Raw genomic sequence first — 16,035 nt, 5'->3', positions numbered from 1 at the left:
TTTTCCCTCGTACATTGCAATCAAAAAAAGGGGACAATTTTCCCCCAAGTATTTTCAATACATTGTCTTTCCTTTCCTCAGAGTATATCAATTATTTTAAAATGCTCATCTGTAAAATGTATAATACCAAAGTAATATAATTCTACAGGAAAACATTTCAACAACATATAAATATTAAGCAAGAGCTGTGAAGAAAGCACCTAGCTGGAACATTTGTTCACAAATGCTAAGCTTAAAAAATAAAAATGAAAGCTGATACACAGTGAACTACAGCCTCAAGCCCTAAATATTTTTTAATTGTTTGAAACCATTCTCACGGCATTATGTCAGTTGCTCTCCCATTGGTTACTCGTGCTTAAGAATCACATATGGCCAGCGCTTCACTTCAAAGGCAACATGATCAAAACACATAGCAATGTGTGAGGGAGGTGTTCTAGGAGGTGGAGTGAAAGAGCCTGCCATCAACAGAATGGGTGCAAGAATGGACTATATCACTCGCCTACAGGCATGCTGGTGCAAACCCGTCTTTTTTTTCCCCCTTGCTAATGTGTCTTCTGTGAAGATACATACAGATATCACAGTCATAAATGGGGATCAAACTTAAGGCCTTCAGCACAAAATGCAGAAGCCTCTACCTCTTCATACAAATATGAACTCCTTTAGCTGTAAATAAGTAGGGGCTTGTGCTTTTGGGTCCCAATCCAAATGCCCACTGAACTAACTCTAGGCACTTGGTTTTTTTTAAACCTTGGCTATTACATGTATTATAACAGCTAGAGAAAGAGCATTCTAAGACATTCGAAACTTTCTGACAATTTCAGCCTCAGTAGAGCTGGTTGAAACTTGGAATTTCCATTTGGCAAAACATTTTGAAATTTTAATATCTGTTTGTTTGCTCCAATTCTGAACATATTTTGTGGGAAATTCTCAAAATCAACTCATTTTGTGAAAAAAATTATAGGGTTTTTTTTTTTTGGGGGGGAGGGGGATCAAAATGGTATTTTTCCCAAGGAAAACAGTTTCACTGTAAATTTTCCAACCAGCTCTATCGGGCTGAAATTTTCCATGCTTAGTCTCTGTAGGTGAGTTTTAATTTAATTTTTATTTTCAAGTTTCAATAAGACCAGGTCAATGTTTGATTACAAGATGAGTAGACAACTTTATATAGTGCACCTTCTACACTGAATAAGGCAGTGCTCCACACTGCAATTTATGTCTTTCCAGCTTTTTACAAATACCCTGCAATTTATCATAGATATTACCACTTCTACATATATAGTCATACTTCTACCACCATAAAACCTTTACCACTCTGCCTTTATTCAAATCCATTTCTGTAGCCTTCTGAACCTTCACATGCAGTATCATTAAATACAGTGGGTACAGAACTACTATGCTGAATAATGGCAAATTTCAGCTGGTCTGGAACTACAGAACACTGAAGAAAGCAATAAAACTCACCGTTCTTCTTAGAAAACATGACTTCTCCTTTGAATTCCACCTTATCTTCCAGTGACTTTTCAATCTGAAGAATCATCTGCTCATTTGTTTCAGCACCAAGTAAAAATTTACAGCTGCAGCTCTTCTGCATGACTTCAGTTCGTGCAAATCCAGCAAGCTCACAGAAGCCATCTGAACAGTAAACTATAGGGAATCCCTTAGCCACCTGAGCATTTGCAAGGATGAAGTTACTATCTGTAGAAGAACATAGAAGTAAAACATGAATTATGGACTGAATTACCGCATGTCTATCATAGTTCTTTGAATAGCTATGATGGAAGCCACAACTGTGCATGAATACCTAAAACCAGCCTGTGTACAACAGAAGTATGTTATTGGGTTGAAATAAAGAGAGTAATAGCAAACTAATGCCCTCAACTTTACCTATCCCATAACTCAGGGGTTGTGGGAGAGAGGGATCAGACTGAAACTTCCATTTCTCACTCACTAGGCTGAATTTAGATTAAGTCCAGTGGCCAAAAGACATTACCATTCAAATGGCTCTTCATGATCGGTGTGGTATTTTAAAAATAAGTTAATGGTCTCAGAGCATTTTTTTAGCAGACTGCAGTCAGTATATCAAAACAACTACAACTGAGCACCTTAGAAGAGAAGCCAATGACTGAATGAGAAGAACAAATACCCCTTTACAATATCTCTTGAGGCATCCCCTGAAGGCGGGATTGAGGCATGCTGGCGAAGCCTTGTAGAGACAGATGCCCTCTGACTTCTCAGGGTGCATCTCCTCTTTGAGGATGCAGATTTCAGTCTAAAAAGCTATCACACAAATGCTTTTCACAAGCACTAAATTCACTTTAAAACCTAGCATTATTTAAAAAGATCTATAACATATTTATTATATGATTTAAAAAAAAAAAAAACTTCTGGGACAAAATTCTTAAATTGAGCAAGCCTCCCATTCAAGTAAATGAGTTTTACTCAATTAAGAACTGCAGAATTTGCTCCCTTTAATATTATCAAGCTTATTAAACCTCATATTTTTATTTGCAATGTGTTTTAAAATGTGAGCAAGAGTCTAAAGAGTCATTTCATACAAACTGATTTTAAGAAGGAAAATAAAAGGACTTATCTTTATGATACTAAGGAAATGGCAACTTGAAAATTAATAGTGGAGTAGCTCAGAAGAGCTTCTAAAAAATATTTAAGGAAAAATTAGCCAATGAAGAAACCGTAGATGCCTAAGGTATTTAAGCTGTGCAGGTGCTTTTCAAAATTTCATTTGGTGACCATCTGTATCTTCATGAACCTAACACTTCTGAAAATTGGGCCCTAGATTAGTGCTTCAACTTCTCCATTCTTGAGACCATAACATAAGAGAGAGATCCTTATTTCAAATCACCTTTCTCCTGAATCTCTCTCAATCCCCCTATTGTTGCTTCTCAAATATTTCAAACTTGTTTCCAGAAGTCTGAACTGTGATTCACCCAATTAAAAAAACAAACAAACAACTTTCTGTCTTGTCTCCAGCCAAGCTGATCCCACGTTTAATATACATTACAAAGAAGTTAATTTGGAATGTGTGTAAGAAATGAGAAGTGCATTTTTCTAAACACATTTCTTAAAAGTGCATGCTAATCATTTTAGCAGAGACAGGGATACTATAGAATTCACGGGAAGGCGAATCACAAACACTATATAATCTGTTTCTTAGTTCTCTTGTTGCAGCGGCCCATCCTAGAACTCATGGTAGACCCCACATAACTCTACTTGAAGAATAACGGTGATACTGGTTAGGGGTTTACTTATAATCACATTTTATTTGATCATTCCTAATGTTTACGGATCTTTGGTAAAATGTCACATACAGAATCACTGTTCAGCATATAATTGTAGTTTACACCAAAGACAAAAATCACACGAAATAGAGGTAAATTTCTGACCATTTAGTTATGTAGCACTCTTTCAAAACATCTGAATCATGACTTGTCTAGAGACTGAAGCTGTTGTATGCAATAGTCATATTAAATCACAAGCCCATTCAAACTCAGTCTTGATTTCAAAGTTCAGTGTGTTTGCAAACTTCAACTGTTCATGTGAAAATTCAGAAGCATGGTCTAAAATTGTTTGCTGAGCTGTAAAGCTGGCAAATTCTGCTCCTCTCCAAACAGCCTTGGTCCCCCACATTTTAATAGGCAAAAGGAATCACATTAATGACATTGAAGAAGCGACTGGTGGTGCTGGGAGCTGTTGAAGTGGCATGGAAATAAAGAGGGGCTGGCTATTGGAGTTTTTGATTGGAGGTTCAAATTAATCCAGTTTAAACCTTTCAAATTGCAGGGAACAGTTCACTTCAATCCCCGGTGAATGAATCTGAAGGTGACTGCAACTCCGTTTGGGGTTTTTGGTTCACTAGGGCCACACAATTACCCTAATTCAGCAACCCCCTCTGTTCTGGTCTCTTTTGGACTAGTATGGCACTCCCTCTATGTGCTGTATAGGTCCCGTTGCACAGCCTTTTTGCCTGTGCTTCTCCTACCATCAAGATAAAATGCAGGGCTTCAGTGTTGTAGGGGGCCTTTCGTGGTCTGTCCAAACTTCACCCTGAATGCCAAAAGCCAGTATTTTACTTGTGGTTTGCTCATTAATGTGTGTTTACCCTACAGCATCCTAAAGGGGACCCAGGTGCAGCTCTCTCACAAAGCAGACATCTTTCATTGTTTAGAACCATTTGTGTGGTGAGGGGGAAGATGCTGAATAAAATGCATCCCTGGATAAATATTCATAAGCGGATAATGGCTTGGGTCAGTCTGCACAATGTATAAATCTAAATATGTAAACAATAAAGTATTCATAGCTGTTTGGTGGGGAGACAGTGTATAAACCTACAGGAAAAAACAATGGGCTTGATTCTCCTCATACTTAGGTTTTATATCAGTGAAACTCCACTGACTTAGTCCTTATTTACACCATAGTGAGAGATGTTGGCTGATACTTGCAGGGACACCAGTATTTTTAGGACAATGCAGAGTTTTCTTTAGGTAGGTTTGCCTTCAGGGGTTACACTTCACATGTCTGTGTTCAATTACTCACTCTTTGCTCTTATCTAATTAAAGATCTTTCCAAAATTGTTGATGAAATTCAAATAGATACTTCTTGTTTGCCACATACCTATTTTTAAAAAATCTAGTTCAATGTATTGTTTGACTCCTCAGCCTGTCATTTTTATTTGCCTAACTAGGGAATAATTATTACCAAATTGTACATTGACACACTGCTCCTGCTGTCAACACAAAATCAAATCCTCATACTGCCAAAAGAATTAAAATCATATGCTTGCACTGCAACTTAATGATGGTGCTATAATATAGAAGTGATGGGTCTCACATCCCAAAAGCAACTGTAACTATAAACAATTTATTTTTGGGCTTCTTATTACTTAAATTGCAATTATCCACTGCAAAGTCATTTATCTCTTTATCTAAGTCAATGTCAGATGCATGAAGCAGACTGGAACACTGAATGGACAAAAAGGGTTCTGGACAATGCTACCTAATTGTAGGAGAGTTTGAATGTGTTTTTAGATACAAGAATAGATTAGAATATACCAAGTATACTAAGAACTTGTAAATCATGGAATAGGGGCAAATTCTACCAGCAGTTACTTTGAAGTAAATTTGGGGTTGGTCCATTGACATCAGTGCTGCTGCATAAATCAGAGAAAAAAATCCCAGTTTTTCAAGTGACTTTAAAATATGTTGGATCAGGTTCATAGGGCTTGATCATACACTCATTAAAGTCAATGGCAAAGCTCCTACTAACTTAAATGCTGCAGGATCAGAGCCATAGTCTCTATTTCCTGATTTGCAAATTCCACTTTAACTACAAATTATGTACTTGTAATTCTACTGTATGGAGTATAAATCATAGTTACTTATGAAATAGAGAAGAGAATGTAAATGTTTCCATTGCCTGAACAATTAATATTTGTAAGAGTTGCTTCAACATTTGTGCTAAAAATAGTTTATATATAGGCCCAGTGGATTCTAAAGAAAAATTGATCTACTCATTAATTAAAGAGATTCCAAAAAATGTACTGTTAAGTACTATTTTAAATTTATAGTGGCAAAATGTTTCTTTGCAGTTAAGTAATTTGATTTAATAGTGGTTTATTTCCACAATTTCAAAATTTGAAATAAAATCCCTTACTTTTGTTTTGTGCATTCTTCAGCATATTCCACAAATGAAACAACAGATCGATCAGGTTTAAGGTGACACCGACAAAAAGGTTTGGCATTAAACTCAATGGACTTTACTGAAAACCAGTCATACCGTAAAATACAAAAGTAGAAAGAATGAATTAGTATAGAAATTAGAACTCTGTAGGCTGGAAACTGAGGAAAAAGGAGTTACATCAGTGGTCCCCAAACTGTGAGGTCCAAAGGAATGTTTTGGGGGGTATGGTGGTGTCTGGGCCAGGCCCCACAGGGGGTGAGGAGGGAGTACCACCCAGCCCACTCTGCCCCCGGCCCAGCTATGCCCTCAGCACCATCTCCATTCCGCTCCCAGCCCAGCCACAGCTCCAGGCCCAGTCACAGCTCCACTCCATCCCCAGCCCAGCCTAGCTCCATCACTAGCTCCAGTTCTGACCCCAACTACACCTTCAGCCCAAGCTCCTCTGCTGTGCCAACTGTGCAGTAATGTAGGGGGGTTATGGACAGATTCCATTACTGGTAAGGGAGGAATATGACAAGAAAAGCTTTGGCACCACTGGTTTACGTTGTAGTTTACAGTAGAAGAGTTTCTGTGCGCAACACAAAACAAAGTTCACTGGAGAATTTGTTTCCACATGTGCATATGCATAGAAACCACTGATCATATTTCTCTTAAAATAAAATTGATAAAAGGCCATTTCTTAATTCCCATTTAGTTGTTTCACTACATCAATGCAAATGCATCTGTGTGCTGCTTCAAGTCAAGTATCACTTGCTGAACAGCTCACAAGTAAAGGATGAATGGTGACAGTGCTCAAGTATGGCAGTCCGATAATGCTTTAAAAGATTGATTAGAAAGCACTAGAGCCCCCGTTAATGGCCACATAAATACAGCTTTGAGGAAAAAAAATAGCCTGCTGCACAACTGTGCTCCAGATTTCCTTTAAAAAGATTAACTCTCTAGCGCTTACGGTGGTGAAGATAAGCTCTGGAATGTGGGCCACATGCAAGTGATACAGTGATGCCTCCTTGAGTCTGCAGACACCTGAAAGGATACTTCTGAGTGACATGTGAACAGCCCAATTCATCCCAACTCATGTGATGGGTACCTAACAGGCATGTTGCATACTTTATTATTTATTTCCAAGGTGTGCTTGCAAGTGTGAACTTTGGATGAAAAAAAACTAGCTGTGCATCCAAATTTGCAGGCCAAGTTTGAAGGACATTTTGGGAAATTTGTATGCCAAAGAAAAGGCAGTAAACTTAGAAAAACAAACATTTGCTAAAGCAATTCCTGTAGAAATATAGCAGAACTGGGTGCATATTGAAAAAAAAAAATTAGACAAGCATTCGCCTGGATTTAAAAGCCAAATTGTTTCAGCTATATTCACGCTCCTTTGTGTTCCTTTTTCTGTGAACATCCAAGTAATTCAGTTTTCTTGTCATGAATGCCTACAGAAAGCAAGTATGAAGCACAAAAAGCTAACAGGAATTCCAAAACCCCTCACCAGACCCTTGGCACAGACTCAGAGTCAATTAAACAAGTTGAACAAAGATCATTCTAATTATACCTTTCATAACTAGTACCACACACACACACACACACGGCACCCAGCCAATAAATCTTACAGTAAACTAATTTTTTCTAGAAATAATCCTCTAGCAGATCTGAATAAAGCCCAGAAGGAAAATGATCTACCATTTAAAAAACAACAACCACCCATAATTGTGCTTCTATCTTTCTCTAAATTGGTATCTCTCCCTCAGAGTCAGACTCTAATGGTTTTTGCAATCTGTTGTCCTCTTTTTCCAATTAGGGAACAGAAACTATACCTTATCACTTATGTTACCAATCACCATTAACTATCACAGTTCTAAGTTTACACACATACAGCTAAACATCTATCAACATCTAATCACACACACTGAGTATTTATACTTTCAGCAAACTATTCATGATCAGAGTGAAAATAACCAACAATACAGAACACAAACCTCAAGAGAAGACAGACTAAATTAATTGAATAAATAATTTACATAAAACTCTAATATATAGATTGCAGTATGCTTCAGAATCCTTCCAAATCAGAGGAGCTATGATATTTAGGCCTAATCCAACAGTCCCTGCTCAGGCAACTCACAACGGGAATCAGTTAATGGCAGTTTTGCCCAAGCTAGGGGATGCAAGAATGGGTCCTAATAAGTAACAATAAGAAGTGTAAGAGTATACTGAATGATTAAAATAGGAGCTGAAAATATTAGGGCTAGCAAATGTAATGGAAACTGATTTAATCCCTGACATATTTTCAGCAAACATCAGTTGCCTCCATGGTGGACTTGAGGATGGGAGCATTTTATAACTCAAACACTCTGAGGGCCAAATCTTCCTCAGATGAGTATGGCCCACTGAAGTCTCAGACTGCTTATCTGAATAAGGAGACAAGGATTTAGTTAGACCTAAGTGAACTGCAAGAAAGCAGATAGTTAACAATACCTCTCCCCATTCTGGAGTATGCGAATATTATATCTTTAAATGCATTTGGAGTGGCACTGAAGAAGATAGAAATGTTACATAATGAAGTGCAAGTCTGTACTTTCTTATGAATGCAGGACCCATCACTGTAAACTCTACAATTGAATTAATTGGCCAAGTCTCTCCAAGTGAAGGCTGACATTGATTTAGTTCATTGCATAAATGTGTTCATAGTTAGGCAACATTTACAAATACCGGGTACAAACATACACTCAGCCCAGTCAATTAGTTCTAAAGTGTCCATGAAACAAAGTGGCCCGCCTCTTTATAGGCCAGGGAGCCTGAGACTGACTAACGGCTTGGCTACACTTGCAAGTTACAGCACATTAAAGGAGTCCCCGGTGCACTAGCTCACTACCCGTCCACACTGGCAAGGTATGTAAAGTGCTTTTACTCCGCAGCTACAGCGCTCCTGGTAGTCCACCTCGGCGAGTAGAATGATGTTTGATGCGCCTCCACTGGAGCGCCCCAGCATCAGTGTGAACAAGGTGTTGTATTACCGTGCTCTGATCAGCCTCCAGAAATGTCCCATAATCCCCTTAACTCAAGTGGCCACTTTTGTCATTGTTTTGGATATGCCCTTTGAAAGCTCCGTTTGACAGTGGGCATCCTTATTGCTCCGAGACAAAGCAACCATTACTGTGGAATGCTGTGTTTGTGGGTGGGGGAGGGAGGTCTGCTGCTGTCTGAATTACAAGACAGCATACTAACATGCTCTGAGCACCCCCCCAAAAAAAAACAACCCACTCCCCCCACATACACACAACACTCCCTGTCACACTCTACCCTAACCCCCCATTTGAAAAGCATGTCGCAGCCATTTGCATGCTGGGATAGCTACCACAATGCGCTGCTCTCTGTGGCCGTTGCAAAAGCTGCTAATGTGGCCACACCAGTGCGCTGGCAGCTGTCAGTGTAGACAGACTACAGCGCTTTCCCTACTGCGCTCTATGAAGTCTGGTTTACTCAAAACACTCTACATCTGCAAGTGTAGCCATGCCCTAACCCTGTTTAATTAGTCCGACCCTGCAACAACTGTGCACTATGTAGGGAGGAAGCCCATTAGTGTGGAGCTAGCTGTAGAGGAGACTAGTATGAACTCCTGTGGTAGGCCCCTGGAATGTGATCCTGAGGCCAGTATTCCACAAGGAAGAAGCATCTGAAGAGAAGCTGTGGGGGAAGGAGACTGTTTTGGTTTATGATATACTTGGACACCCAATAGTGGAAAGCCTATGGAGTCAGCAGGCTGATAAGAGTGAGAAGAACAGCAAGTTGAGCCTGGGAGGAACAAAGGACCTTTTGTTTTTTGGGAACCTGGGACCGTTGTTGAAAGCGGTGCTCATTTTGGGATGTTGAATACCCCTGGATGGGACTGAACTTTTAACTGACCCTGCCAGAGGACTATGCCACTGAAGGCCTTAAGAGAGATGTCCAACAGGAGGAACCTACCAAGGGGAAGGCCCTGCACCTAGCCACAAGGGCGTGTTGCCTGGTGAGTTGTTTGTGTGAATGTGGGGCTTGCTCTTGTGTGGGACCCCATAACAACCCAGGACTAGAACAATGGGGTTCATCTAATGAGTGGCTCAACTCCCACTGAAATCCAGGTGCTTGGTAACTCAAATGCCCCACAGGATGAGACTCTAGGGGTAAAAAGTTTTGGGGACTGCTGTCCCAAATAAAGTGGGTAAAAAATATACCTTTTCCACTGGAATAGCCAAAAAACTAGGACTGATACTGAAAATATTGTGTAATACTTATTACCATGAGTAAGTTTAATAGGCCTTCAATAAGACTATTTTCTGTAGTAAGTACTGTGTCTAGTAGTGTTTGCAGAATGGTGGGAAATGGGTTGGGTTTATGTAAAGTTAGGCAGACACTGCAAAACACTTTCAGCAAATATTGACTTTAAGAATTAAATGCTCACAGAAACAGCATTTTTTAAGCATATACTGGAGAATATTCCCAGATGCCAAATTTAAATTCACCTGCCATAAACACACACACTGGACAATCTGATTCTAAAAGTTCTCATCAAGGAACAGAAATGTACCTCATGACTTAAGTAACTAATTTTACACAGCTTAAATCTCAGACTTCACATACCAGGTACTCATGTCAAATTGCTCACAAGTGAGCATACTATCAAATAATTCTCTCAAAATAATGAGTGAACTTGAGAAACTTTCAATCTGTGTGGAGACAAAAAGACAAAATGTATCAAATAAATGATTTATTATGAATTATTCCAACTCAAAAAAAATTAATCCCTTATTTTAAGAAACCTCTTCAGTATAAAATGACCTGAAAGTGTCACTTCTCAATACTGGTCTTACCTTCGAGAGAAAAGTCTGCACTACATTTTTCCACCTCCACCCCCTTCTCGCTCCACCCTCCGCTCAGTCCCCCACAAAAGAGTCTAAAACTTTCAAATTTGGGTTGGATGCCTAATTTAGGCACTCATGTTTGAAAATACTGGCCCAAAATTTATATAGTCAGTCAAATCTTTTGCCTCCAACAGTAATTTTGCAGAAGTTGGTATGGAATATTCCTTCGGACCCACCGAATAAAACATTGAATAATTAATAAGGATCATTACATAGAAAAATGGTTTGGGGGTATTGGCCAATATAAGTGTTAGGGTACTAGTAGAAATGGGTCAGTCTTGTACAGGACTTCCCCTGTCTCTAATTTGCACTATTGAATTCACTATAGTATTTTTAGCACCATCTAGTGGTCTAACTCTGATCTCAGGTACTGTGTTTGGTTGTATCACAGTGCTGATTTTACCAACTATGCAGTAATGCATGTCATGTAACTAATATCCTAGCTGAGCCTTTAGAAGTGACTGTATTTATAGTGTGGTAGTGCCTAAAAACTACACTCAAAATTGGAGCCCCACATTGTGCTAGATGCTACACAAACACTGAGGAGGACACTGAACTTGGATGAGCAGGCAGCTTCAGTGGCTAGAAACACTTCCTTTTACCTCCAACTTGCTAAGAAACACCAGCCCTTCCTGCTAGACGAAGCCCTGGCCACAGCGATCCATGCATTTGTCACTACCATATTGGAACACTACAATTCATTGTATCTGAAGATGAATGTGAAGACAATGCAAAGTATGGGGCAAACGATAGCTGTCTATATCCATCCCAGTTTTGCTCAGGTAAGCACACTGGGTTTGTGCCCTGGTTCCTCAGTTGGTTCCCACTTCTCATCCACTGCCAGTTCAGGACATTGGTCAATCTTCAAAGCCACTAATAGATCAGGTCACAACTAGACAGGAAGCCACATCTCCCTCTATGAGCAGCATGGAAGTTGCTGTCCTCTGGGATAATGCAAAGCATAAAGCCCAGAATGAAGTGCATCAGAGCTAGGAGTTAAACGTTTTCAGCTCAGGGGATTTGATAGTGGAATGGACTTCCAGGGGAGATTCTGGCTTCATCTAATCTGACCACCTTTAGGAAATACTGTTAACCTTCCTATTTAATAAAGTTTCTCACCAAAACCCCATTTATGACATCTACCACTAGGCTTTAAAAATAATTATTTAAAAAAAGTTTCTATAACTCAAAAAGGGAGAAGAGCTAGAAACTCCATGAAAGGCCACTAGCAACTTTGTCATTGCCACTCCATTTACATGGAAGGTGCTCGGATACTGCAGTGATTGGTGGTAGTACAAAATTATGAGAAAAAGACCAACAGATGGATATTGTCCCCACCTTGAGGAGCATTAGCATAGTTTGAGATAAGACGTAATATACATATGTGACCCTCCCCCCGCAAAAAAGAGGAAAGACAGCTGTGGGGGAGAGAAAATAGGTGATAATTAATATGCACAATTTCGCTATGTTTCTGGAGGTTTACTTAGACTTTATATTAGGTCTAAGTAAACTTACTTCTAAGTAAATCCCAGAAGGCAGTAAGAAGTAAGTGAACTGCAAGAAAGCAGATAGTTAATTAGTACCTCTCCCCATTCTCAGTTACGGGAATATTATATGAGAAGTTTGGTTTATATTGTATGGGGAGTTTGGTGGTGGTGGTGGGTTTGGTTTTTTTGTACAAGATATTTAACGTTCTTTGGGAATTAAAAACTAGTGCTTTGTGGTCAATCGAGTATGATATCCAAGAAAAGTGCAATACATATCTGGCATCACCCATAATTACATTATTTGATAACAGATGCCTTATAATGTAAATTTTTCAAGTTCAAATTCTATTAGCAGCAGTATTCCTTTGACTCTTCCTCAGGATGAGATTACTCTGAAAAGGTCAGTAATTGTGTTACTCAGTCAATTTTAGCAACCATCAGAACAAGAGGGGAAAGCACATTTCAGTTCCCTGCCTCAAAGAATTCACATTCTACCTATCTATTTGGGGGATCATATCTACTTCTATATTTGTACACCATTAGGCACCAATGGTCTAATAAGAGCAAAATTAAAACAATTTAAAAAACAAATGGTCCTCGTTCCTTTCTCTTCCAGAAAAGTATCTGACATTCTCAAAACAGATAGACTGCATCCATTATTTGACACAGATGATTACTGTGGTCATTAACACAGTTCCAATGGATATAATTAAATATAGGTAAGCGATATGATTAATCATAACATGTCAAAATGGAGACCTATTTGAACTGTAACTTAATATTTTGAGCTGGGACTACATTTACTTCAGCATGTAAGTGACGGCAAAGAAGCTCTTTTTATTAGGAGCATTTATCAGGGGAAAAGAAAGATATTATAGAATAAAGGCTTCCTACTGCTACCTATGAGCTCATTGTTCATGCTTGCATTCATGGAAGTCCTTCCCAGCTTGTATCCCTGTATAGGAGTCAGGCACAATGGGAGCATAATGACTACTCCAGGCTAACGAGACTCCAGGGCTAGTCTCACCTTTCCCCTTCCTGGCCTCTATGGGCAACACTATGGCCTTGTTACAATCTACAAGGGAGGTTCATCTACCTCACTGCCACTCAAGCAATCTCTCAGACTGTGCGGTCAGGGGCAGCTCTAGCTTTTTTGCCACCCCAAGCACGGCAGGCAGGATGCCTTTGGCAGCTTGCCTGCGGGAGGTCCACCAGTCCCCCAACTTCGCCAAACCTGCCACCGAATTGACGCAGAATCCGCTGAACCAATGGACTTCCCGTAGGCATGCCGCTGAAGGCAGCCTGACTGCTACCCTCGCAGGGACCAGCAGGGTGCCCCCCTGCGGCTTGCCGCCCCAGGCATGCGCTTGGAGCGCTGGTGCCTGGAGCCGTCGCTGTGTGCGGTAGCCATGCTCTTCTGGTGTTCTGGAAGGCATTGTGCCAGTCCAAGTTCCACTGGCTCAAGGAATTCCTGCTACCAGAATATACTCATCCATTGTTCCCTCATCTAGCACATCTTTTTGAGCCCAATATGTTAAGGTACACACAAAATATTCATTTTCTAAATGACTATATTGATTTTCTATTGTTAAATTACAATAGACTACTCCCACCAGAGGAGTTTTTGTTTTGTATGGAAGTTGATTCAGTATTAGTGTCCTATATTCTGACTGGTTTTGAGAAAAGATTTATTTTGGGATTCAGACAGTTTATCCAAAACTCCTGATCATGGCATTCCTGATCATGGTGTCTGTTTTTTGCTATAAGTTTGGATTTTTGATTAATGAGCCAGACATCACAATCCAAAGTCTGGCCTCCCTTAGAAGCAAACCATTGTCCTAGGGTGAATTGGAAAGCCACTCTCTCTCACCCACGCAGACACTGCATACAATTATGTTAAACAGCTCTCAGGCTCTCTCTCTGTCCTTTCATGTATGTGTCTCTGCAAATGCTGATAATATTTAGGAAGGGAGTACTTGTAATCTTCCTTTTCTCAGTGATTTAGTTTATATCAAAGCCTTCTTTGTACTGTCTGCAGAACCTCACTACTCTGTGATGAATGTTTCAGGAGATATATATTTCACAGAAAGGAGGATCCAGTATTCCTGAGGACTTCCACCTACTTTCATTCATCATATTGCCCTTAGCTGTAAACAGGACTCTACAAAAATAAATCATTCCTAGGCATACAATGTATGCCTTTAAAAATGGTTTTTGCCAATAAAATGAAAAGCTGTAGAAAGAACAAGAACATAGTGGCTTTCTCATCACTGTATACATTCCTCTTGAGAAATGAGGTTGAATGAGAGGCTTCATGATTTGACAAGAGTGCTCATCAGTGTACAGAATATACTTCCTGCCTACTGGAATGGAGTCATCCCCTTTTACCCCTATACACCTCAGCCAGCAGAGCTGCTCAACTGCAAAGGAGGAGTGAACTGCACCCTGATAAGAGGAAGTACTTTAGTCCCGCTCCCTGGGACAAAGCAAGAGAGGAGTAGAGGAAAACCTCGAGAGTGGGTCACAATTCCTTTCCTAAGCTCTCTTTGGAACTGTACAGCTCTATCCTACCCACTATTCAGGGATAAGCCTGAAGGTGAAACAGCCCATAGAGTTTTGACATCATTAGTTTGCAGCAAGGGGTCTAGTATCCTCAGGAGAGGAGATTTTAACATCTCTCTGGGCAGGTCTACACTTAAAATGCTGCATTGGTGCAGCTGCAGTGCTTTAATAAAGACGCTCTTTGCCAACAGGAGACAGGTCTCCCATTGACATAGCTACCATCTCTCAGGGAGGTGGAATTACTAAGTCGACAGGAGAAGCTCTTCTGCCAACATAGCACTATATACACAAGGAGTTTGGTCGGTATAACTACATTGCTCAGGGCATGGATTTTTCACACCTCTGAGCTATGTATTTATACCAATGTAAATCTGTAGTGTAGACCAAAAATCAGTTGATATATTGTCCATTAGAATTTAAAGTATTGGCCTTCACAGCAGCCTCTGGCAAGAAGTTCCACAGGTTGACTATGTGTTGTGGGGAGAAAAAAATATTTCCTTTTGTTTTAAGTCCGCTGTCTGTTTCATTTGGTGACCCCTAATTCTTGTGTTAAGAGAAGTAGTAAATAACACTTCCTTATTCACTTTCTCCACACCCATCATGATTTTATAGACCTCTATCATATCCCCTCTTAGTTATCTTTTTCCAAGCTGAAAAGTCCCAGTCTTATTAATATCTTCTTCTCGTATGGCAGCCGTTCCATACCCCTAATTATTTTTGTTGCTCTTTTCTGAACCTTTTCTAATACTTTTTGTGAAATGGGGCAACCACATCTGCACATACTATTCAAGATGTGGTCATACCATGGATTTAGAGAGAGAGACAATATGATATTGTGTCTTATCTATCCTTTTCTTAATGATTCCCAGCATTGTTCGCTTTTTTTGACTACCAGAACACATTGAGTGGATGTTTTCAGAGAACTATCCACAATGACTCCATGATCTCTTTGAGTGGTAACAGCAAATTTAGACCCAATCAATCATTTTATACATATAGTTAGGCTTATGTTTTCCAATATGCATTACTTTGCATTTATCAACATGAAATTCATCTGCCATTTTGTTGCCCAGGCACCCAGTTTTGAGAGATCTTTTTGTAGCTCTTTGCATTCTTCCTGAGACTTAACTATCTTGAACAATTTTATATCTGCAAATTTTGCCACCTCACCGTTTACCCCTTTTTTCAGATCATTTATGACTATATTGAATAGGACTCAGCACAGTATAGACTCCTGGGGGACACCACTATTTACCTGTCTCCATCCTGACCATTTACTCCTCCCTTTGTTTGCTATCTTTTAACTAGTTACCAATCCATGAGAGGACCTTCCCTCTTCTCCCATGACAGCTTCCTTTGCTTAAGAGCCTTTGGTGAAGGACCTTGTCATATCCTGA

At 39.8% G+C, this 16,035-nt stretch overlaps 1 protein-coding gene across 1 annotated transcript in view; it reads right to left on the bottom strand.

Moving 5' to 3' along the window:
* The window catches only part of KCNH8 (potassium voltage-gated channel subfamily H member 8), a 360,755-nt gene that overhangs the window by 242,314 nt on the left and 102,406 nt on the right, over positions 1 to 16,035 (bottom strand). Inside the window, exon 2 of the mRNA XM_030550923.1 lies at positions 1,462 to 1,695. Coding sequence (XP_030406783.1) covers positions 1,462 to 1,695 — 234 coding nt within the window. The remainder of the gene's footprint in view (positions 1 to 1,461; positions 1,696 to 16,035) is intronic.

This window comes from Gopherus evgoodei, chromosome 2 (assembly GCF_007399415.2).
Source record: "Gopherus evgoodei ecotype Sinaloan lineage chromosome 2, rGopEvg1_v1.p, whole genome shotgun sequence".
Lineage (NCBI taxonomy): Eukaryota > Metazoa > Chordata > Testudines > Testudinidae > Gopherus > Gopherus evgoodei.
The sequence above is the reverse complement of the archived record's forward strand: the minus strand, read 5'-3'. Positions and strand labels throughout refer to the sequence as shown.